Below are 9,084 nucleotides of genomic sequence, written 5' to 3'. Positions count from 1 at the left end.
ATTTCGATCAGGGTGGAGATATAATTTGTGTCCGTTTAAAAAAAAATGGATTTCACAAAGATTTAATTTAGCTTAATGTCAAGCCTACTGCCTAAATAAGACAGATTACCCCTACAGTAGCCTTACCTTGTTTGACTCTTTCTCCAGCCTCACGAGCCGCTTCGCATCAGTCGCAGCAAATAGCCTGCCGACAACCGGTAGCCGCTGTAGAGAACTGCAACCAGACGGTTTCTTTAGGATCCTCAAGCGAAATTGCTCGCTACAGCTGACGTTATCTTAGCCTACTAACACAACAGAGCGAATAAAAAAGCTACACCGCCTAGCCAAATATACTGAACTGAAATGTCTATGGACTTTCTATTTCCAATAGTCTAATTCGGCCATAATATAAGGATAAATAGATCTAAAGGCCAAATAGAATACCGTCTACATGTTCACCCAGCACGCGCCACTCGGAAGTAGCCAATCCCACCGCTGCAGGTAACTTCAACCGAGCAACTATAGTTGCCGGACCGATTCACAACAAAAAGTCATATGTGCCACAACTGCAGTAACCTATGTATGGATCGCTAGCACGCCTACCGGTGCAACCTCTGATTGACCAGAGCAGTGCACAGCAAGCTCGAAGCCGGTGAATAAATCATGAGAATGGGAGGCACTAATGTCTAAACCGGTCATAATTATTCAAGAGGGGACAAGGTCGATGTCAATCAAAAACCTCGGCCCATTCCCCCCAGGATCAAAGCATTTGATGTAAGGGAATTATGTTATCAAAATGCAGAGTCTGCAGGAGATTCACTCCAAGCTACCTGTTTTACTGCTAAACCTATAGGCAAGCCGCAAGTCAATAAACTATAGCTTAATATATTTGCTATTTGGCCTACTAGTTCTTTCAAGTCAGGATGGAAATTTCTCTCTACATTTTATTGAGAAAAAACAGCTTTAGTATGCCTATTCTCTTGGGGTGGTCAACACATTGATCATTTTCTACTTAAAGGATTCTCTAGATAGAAACATTGCTTATTGAACACTGTTGTTGTAAAAACATTGCATCAGCATGACATGATGCATATGCCTAAATACTGGTACTGTATGTCAAATAAATTATATAGAAGTTATTATTTTGTTGTAATTCCAAATGTGATCTGTAGGTGTAACTGGTGCACAAATATAATGTGCACATAATATATAATGTGTCTGTGCTGTAGCGTACTATATTACAGTAGAATGGCTGAGGCTGCAGTATAGCAGTGATAAATGCCCCAGCCAGGTGTGTGCTCAGCCCAGGGCTGCCAGTTCCAGTGTGTGGGTTTTGACAGAATCTATGTCCTAAATGAGACTCTATTCGCTAAATAGTGTACTTCTTTTTGACCAGAGCTCTATAGGCCCTGGTCAAAAGTAGTGCACTATAAAGGGATGCGATTTGGGAAGCATCCAGAGAGGCAGGCAGGAGGAGAGATTAATTAGGGTTAAATTTGATTTGGAGCGATCAGCAGTCATGCAGAGCTGAAGCAGTGTTATGCCAGCGAGAGTGAAGTCTGTCCTCTGCATCCCCTACTAATCCACTGAAACTCCAGCACCTCTCTCTCACTGCATCCCAAATGGTACCCTCTTCCTTATTTAGTGCACTGTTTTTTAGCCCTGGTCAAAAGTAGTGTACTAAACAGAGAATAGGGTGCTATTGGGGATGAACATAACTCTCTATGCCAAAGCAAAGTCTACCTCGCACACAGCAGCTCCACTGCACACACCTTCCCTCAGGTGCTTCAGGCAGCTGTAATCCCTCACACCGCTCCGCTCTGCACTCAGATGTTGTGCTGCCTGTGAGACTCCTGAAGGATCATGGGGTGCAGATTTCTCTATTCCCATGATCTCTCCATAGCAGATATACAATCTGCTACTGAAGTTGGGGTCGGCAGGCATATTCTCAAGCTGTAAGGTTAGCACAACAACAATTTGACATGCAGTTAATTGTCCATTAAATTGGCAATCAGCAGTAGCTACATGATATGTACCCATTGATTCTTGAAGAATATAACTTAGAAATGTCTCATGAGCTTTAGTTCAACTGTCGTACTCCATCAGAACCCAAAATGTAAGCTTGTTTTACTCCAATGTTTGTAAACAAAGTACATATAAACAAACACTATACAGCCTCAAAACATGGTTATAACTATTATTTTGATATCATGGATGGTCAGTCCTTGCATTCATATCTCTGTACATGAATTTGAGAGTGATTACATTTCTTTAGCCCCATCCTCAACTTTTTACCGAAACAGGGGCGGGAAGAAGCCGTGTGTTTGTATTGTATAAGGGTAAAGAGAAGGCCACCTTGAACTGGCACTGATATTACTGAAGTAAGTTATAGTATTGAAGTTGAGACATGAGTAAATATGTTTTTTATACATTCAAAAAAGGTAAAATGTTTTTCTTTCTGCCTCATAAGAAAACAGGGGGCAGGAAAACCAGCATGCAGGGAACTACTTTTGTGTATTAGATTATTGTGTGAACTAGACTGTACTGTAGCCTATAGGTGTGAGTGACCAGGTTAATAAGGCCTATGAATCTCATACACTGAATCAACAAAATCATGGAAACAGTAGCCGCATAGCAACCAATTGCTAGGAAAAAGCAAAAGGCAGGCCCCTAAAGAACTGACTTGCTTATTTGGCAAGTGAGCCATAAAAAAAATGAATCCCCCAATGACTACCTACCATGTTTCCATGGTGACCATATGGGAAGTGATGGAGCTGTTTGGATGGGCTATGGATATCCTATATTTACCAACATGAATGCGCTCAGATCTGACCTGTTGTATAATTTTTGGGAGACAAATTTCCATTTAAAAAATCTGCATGCGCGCGACCGACTCGCCCATACAACTCCACCTGAAGTTTTGTGAGCGTGCCTCATCTCTATGGAGACGAAGAGACGCATCAGAGGGGAAAACACAGTTTGGGAAGTAGCTAGCTATCTAGCGGCTCACTGACTGAAAATGGATTCGATTAAATAGTAAGAGATTATAATAATTTAGCTATTCTGTAATTAGTTAATAGGTTAACAGAATGGTAGGGCATTTGTTAAAGCATCTGCCACCACAATTCAACCGATCCACCTGTCTTAGCCTACCTATTATATAACGTTAACTAGCTAATATATTACATTATTATGGTGATGAACACGCCAACGAGTTAGCTAAGTTAGCTAACTAGCTAATTTTGTTGATATATAAAATAGCTCCATGTTTAATCTTATAAATCAATAAACTTTACTTCAAATATCGACCATCTGTAACGTTGTATGTCAGGAGTCTTTGTCCACATAATGTACAGCTGGGAAAGACGCGCAGCTGAGAACCTCACCAATGCTGAACACATTTGTGAGGTGAGGAAGAGGAGAGACATTAAATATGAGGTAAGCTATGTTCCAAAGAGGTAGGCCTAAATCTTGTACATTAGCAGTTCTCAAATCATTTAAATGACATGAAAGTTTACAGGGCATAGACAATTGCATGACGGATGTTATTCAAGTATAACAGCAACAGATAACAGTGGTAGCCTATAGTGTAGAGATTATTGCTGAATGAAAGTGATGATAATGATGGTGATAATTAAGGCGATTATATGGAAATGAAGGTAATTATGTTGCAGGACTACCTACGCAGACAGGAACAGGAAAGGGCAGATGTGAGGAGGGAAGTACACAGAGTACGGACGCCTTCACCAACACCTCAGACAAATAGGTTCAAAGCCCGCAGGTATGAAAGACCATGGGCACAGGGAGCGCCAGGCACCAAGAAGGTATTAACTCTTCACACTTCTACAGTTTTACAAGTGCCACATAACATTGTCTGTACATGTCATTGAAACAACATTGGTCCTGTATAGCTCAGTTGGTAGAGCATGGTGCTTGCAACACCAGGGTTGTGAGTTTGATTCTCATGGGGGGGCCAGTATGAAAAATGTATGCACTAACTACAAAGAGAGTCTGCAAAATGACTAAAGTAAAATGTCAACATCTCTACAGTTCATTGGTTGAGACTGTAGCCTACATTCATCTTTATCCATCCTCTAATAGTTTCTCTAAACCTTGTCCTTGCTGCCTTTCAGTCCTCCAGCTCTGTGAAATCCACCAGATCAGAGATGAGAAACTCACAGAACAAAGGCTCAGAGTCCCGCTTTCCTGCCATCTCCAGCGGAACCCAGAGCAGTGTAACCCAAAGTAGAACAGCAGAATTGGCAACCACATCAAAGACATGGAGAAGAGCCATTGCCCCACTGGCATCCCACTGTAAGATTCTCACAATGCATCCTCTGGTGCATCCTCTTAGACCATGCCCCCCCCCCCCACGGGGGTGCACATTTAGTTTTTTGCTTTTTGCTCTAGCACTACACAGCTGATTCAATAAATCAAAGCTTGACGATGTAGTGCTAGGGAAAAAACAATGTGCACGGGGGGGCAGGATCGAGTTTGGAAAACCCTGTTTCAGACAACGGACTTCTCTCACCAGAGGTTATGGGGTCCAATGACTCCATTTACATTTTTTACCAAATTTATTATACCCTCTTCTTTATGCTTTTTTCAAGGTAAGGAACAATCTCCACCATGTCACAAACACAGATCTGTGGCTATAAAAAACAGAGCATGTAAGTTATCCACATGTGCATCTAAGTCAAACACTCTGAAACTAACACAAAGTCAAGACACACTGAGGGTGAAGAAACAGATAGGGGCACCATCATGTGACCGTGCAGATAGTTCAAACATCTCTACAAGACATGATCTGGTCAAGAGGCCATTAGACAACTGCTCCCTCCCACAGCCCCTGACCTTTTCTAGAAGATCCTACACAGATTGGCCCTGTCTTCCCTCACTGCAGTACCACCGCTCCCCCAGCCCAGACGACCCAGAGTCACATCCCTATGTCCAGCTGATCTCGGATCCCTTCCAGGGCTTCTCAGAGAGTAGTAGTATCAAAGAGGAGTACGTACGCAGTGATGACACCTACAGGGCTGAGATCTGCTCCAGGAGTTTAGCTGACACCAGTCCTTTGTCCGTACCGGAGTCCCTCCCCTCGCAATGCCCCTCCAGCAGTGGCACCCTGGAAAGCAGCTCTCTCAGCCTCAGTGACTCCTTCATCGGCCCCCTCAGCAGCCACTTCCGCACGCTGGGTGTTCTGTCCTCCGAGTCTGAGTCAGACGGGGAAGACGACAGCCATTCATGTCAGGATGCTGACAGAGAGAGCTACCAAATCCCCGTGAGGTGGACTGCCTCTCAGTCTCCCAGTGTCCGTACCGTCCGGATTCCCAGGGGCCTGCAGTCCCAGCTGAGTTTGGAGTCAACAAGCACCCCTGAAGAATCACCAAACAGTAGAGCTTCATACACTGGAGAAGGATATAGTCCCATGCATTCACTAATGCAAGTAGGTCGACTGTCAATATCACCACTGTCCATAACACCCTCTGTCACACAGAGAGCCAGCAGGGCTCTCACTATCCCACAGCAGCTGTATGAACACCTCCCTGAGCTGGATAATCTCAGCCCCCTTAGCCCCAGGAGAGCTAACCCCATCTGGCTGGGCTCAGAGAGATGGCCGGTGCTGGAGGCCTCACCACCCAGGACCAGCTACACCCTGAGGCACTCCCAGCTGGTCAGCAGAATCCAGCAGGAGGAACCAGAGGAGGTCAGAGGAGAGGCCAGTAGTAGTGACAGTAGTACAGAGGACACTCCGTCCTCCAGTGAAGCCTCGCGCCATGGGACCTCTGGGCTGATGGATCACCTGACCATGGCCCTGATGGCCCTCCGTGACATCCGCAGGGAGGTGGCTCACATTCAGATGAGCAACGCACAGCAGGGTAGCGGTGCTATGGCAGCTCAGGAGGCCCAATCAGCACCGGCTACCAACCCAGAGACGTTACGCAAAATCAAAGAACGGTGAGAGGAGCTGGAGAATGGGACAAGTACTCTTTCCTTCTGTTCTTTCATTATGTCAAATGAGTATCCTCTTTAAATATACACTGCTCAAAAAAAATAAAGGGAACACTAAAATAACACATCCTAGATCTGAATGAATGAAATATTCTTATTATTCTTATTAGGCTTATCAGGCCCTCATACCACCCTCATGGAGTCTGTTTCTGACCGTTTGAGCAGACACATGCACATTTGTGGCCTGCTGGAGGTAATTGTGCAGGGCTCTGGCAGTGGTTCTCCTGCTCCTCCTTGCACAAAGGCGGAGGTAGCGGTCCTGCTGCTGGGTTGTTGCCCTCCTACGGCTTCCTCCACGTCTCCTGATGTACTGGCCTGTCTCCTGGTAGCGCCTCCATGCTCTGGACACTACGCTGACACAGCAAACCTTCTTGCCACAGCTCGCATTGATGTGCCATCCTGGATGAGACTCCGTCTCATGCTACCACTAGAGTGAAAGCACCGCCAGCATTCAAAAGTGACCAAAACATCAGCATAGGAACTGAGAAGTGGTCTGTGGTCACCACCTGTAGAACCACTCCTTTATTGGGGGTGTCTTGCTAATTGCCTATAATTTCCACCTGTTGTCTATTCCATTTGCACAACAGCATGTTAAATGTATTGTCAATCAGTGTTGCTTCCTAAGTGGACAGTTTGATTTCACAGAAGTGTGATTGACTTGGAGGTACATTGTGTTGTTTAAGTGTTCCCTTAATTTTTTTGAGCAGTGTAGTTACTGGTACCTTGATAAAGTTTAGCATGCACATTTATTTTGCTTTTATACAGATGTAGTATCTTAATTTGTCCTACACTGAGTGTAAAAAACATTAAGAACAACTTTATAAAGTAGCATGAAATCATCCTATATTCTTCATCTCATTTGTAGTCTTCTAACCTCCACAGTCTGTTGGAAGAGTCGTCTGATGAGGAGGAAGGGGACCAGTGTCGTATCTGTCAGTGTGGTGCTGGCTCCCTGACCAACCCCCTGCTCACCCCCTGTCTCTGCTCCGGCAGCCTGCAGTACATCCACCACGACTGCCTGAAGAGGTGGATCCAGACTAAAATACAGTCAGGTAAGTTTAATGACTGATTTAATTGTTGAAATGAATCATGATGGTGTGGCTCTGAACTGATCGAAGGAATGAAGTGTGTGTGTTACCATGTGTTTCCAGGGACCACACTGTCTGCGGTCAAAACCTGTGAGTTGTGTAAGGGGAGCCTAACACTGGATCTAGACGACTTTGACATGGAGGAGTTTTACCAAAGGCATGGCCAGACACAGGTACACAACATCCCTTCTTTTGCATATCCCTATAGCATACTACCCAGCTGTGCAATAACTGTATCAGTCTATTGTTGTGACTTACAATATAAATGCTTATCTGTGTGGTAGCAGGCTGACGTTTACGGTTATGAATCTTGCTCTGGAGGCTGAGCTGAGAAATTCCCGCTAGATGTGTCAGCTGCAAAGTCAAAATTGGCTATATTGTAATAATTCATGAAAATCCAAATTTGCCTTTAGTTCATAATTTGACATTAGGGTTAGGCATTTGGGTTTGCAGTGTGGTTAGAACATTTGAACATCTTGGCCATGTTCTGTTATAATCTCCACCCGGCACAGCCAGAAGAGGACTGGCCACCCCTCATAGCCTGGTTCCTCTAGGTTTCTTCCTAGGTTTTGGCCTTTCTAGGAAGTTATTCCAAGCCCCCGTGCTTCTACACCTGCATTGATTGCTGTTTGGGGTTTTAGGCTGGGTTTCTGTACAGCACTTTGAGAGATCAGCTGATGTACGAAGGGCTATAGAAATAGATTTGATTTGAATGTTAGGGATAGGTTTCAAATCAGATTTTATGACTTTGTGGTTGTGCCAGCTAGTGACCACTCTGCAGATCTGCCTCCAGAACAAGATTCATGACGAAAAACACTAACCTGCTGTGTAATATGGCATGCTAGCAGGAGTAAATATTAGTAGGTTGTTTATCTCATCCATATTCTCTTTTAACCTCCTCTGACTTCCCTGCCGTCCCAGGTGGAGCAGACCAGTCCAGAGCTGTACATGTTGCTGATCCTTCGGCAGAGGTTCTCAGAGCTGCTGCAGGTGGCCCAGTCACGTAGCAACGCCGTCTCTAGGGTAGGGAGGAACTATTTCATGGTGATGGTGCTCATGCAGTGAGGGACTAACGTTCTGTTCCCCAATGGTACAGACTACTCCACAGCTATCCATTTATACATACAGTATCACAAGTTAATGCTGTTGTTACTCCTTCAGAAAGTAGATAGCCTATATCTAAGCCTGTTTTAAAGGTGAGGTACACAGTATAAGTGAGAGAGAGGGATTTAAAACAAGATGACTCACTAGGCTTCCCATAAATAATGGAGTATAACTAATTGGTACATTCATGATTATCTGCTACAGTATGAGATAGATTGAAGGTCAGAAATGTTTCTTTATCTTAGATGGCTACCAGACTGTACCTGATTCAGAGAACAGCAGGGGCCAACAGTAGGTGACGACAGTGTTGATCATTTGGTGACAGAAATACTGTGAAAATCTAAATGGATCAACACTTGATAGCCAGAGTTCTTATATTAAGATGTCTGCAATTTACTAAATAATTGCCTTCTTTGTAAAAATGGATTTGAGGAGTAAATCTGATTTTAAATAATTTGATTTGAAAGATCGTTAGGTTTAAAGGACAACTTTGATTGAAGAATGATTGATCAATGGAACCTGTTATGTTTACGGGCCTTTTATTAAAAAATATATCAACAAATTAAGATGTTTTATTGTCACATACACCGGATAGGTGCAGTGAAATGTGTCACACTCTCTGAATAGCTATCTACAGTTGAATAACAGCAGTTGACTGGGTGTTGTCTTGAATCTCCCTCAGGTTTGATGGGTTTCTCTTCTTCCACGCACACTGAGGGTGAGAGCCAGCAGAGGGAGCCAGAGAGGCAATCACACGCCAGGGACACCTGACCCACCCACCTGACACCTTCACCCTTCTTACTTCCTGTTTTTAAATCCTGGGTGAAGTGATGTTTATGATGAATTTATTCTAACTTATTTCATGAAATGATTTTAACACACGATGCAGTGCATCTTATTC

The 9,084-nt window shown here is 44.0% G+C and overlaps 2 protein-coding genes across 2 annotated transcripts; both read left to right on the top strand.

Moving 5' to 3' along the window:
• The first annotated feature begins 2,947 nt into the window (after positions 1-2,947).
• Positions 2,948-5,358, top strand: LOC135524915 (uncharacterized). Its single transcript, XM_064952757.1, has 6 exons — positions 2,948-3,015; positions 3,311-3,417; positions 3,654-3,803; positions 4,113-4,293; positions 4,590-5,260; positions 5,314-5,358. The coding sequence occupies exons 2-6, from the start codon at positions 3,328-3,330 to the stop codon at positions 5,356-5,358; spliced, it is 1,137 nt and encodes a 378-aa protein (XP_064808829.1). The 5' UTR covers positions 2,948-3,015; positions 3,311-3,327.
• On the top strand, positions 5,234-9,065 carry LOC135523587 (E3 ubiquitin-protein ligase MARCHF7-like). The gene is made up of 5 exons (XM_064950364.1): positions 5,234-5,937; positions 6,874-7,043; positions 7,143-7,252; positions 8,001-8,102; positions 8,866-9,065. The coding sequence occupies exons 1-5, from the start codon at positions 5,408-5,410 to the stop codon at positions 8,869-8,871; spliced, it is 918 nt and encodes a 305-aa protein (XP_064806436.1). The 5' UTR covers positions 5,234-5,407; the 3' UTR covers positions 8,872-9,065.
• Positions 9,066-9,084: the final 19 nt, after the last annotated feature.

Source organism: Oncorhynchus masou, chromosome 31 (genome assembly GCF_036934945.1).
Source record: "Oncorhynchus masou masou isolate Uvic2021 chromosome 31, UVic_Omas_1.1, whole genome shotgun sequence".
NCBI lineage: Eukaryota > Metazoa > Chordata > Actinopteri > Salmoniformes > Salmonidae > Oncorhynchus > Oncorhynchus masou.
Note: the sequence above shows the minus strand (reverse complement) of the source record. Positions and strands in the feature narration are given on the sequence as shown.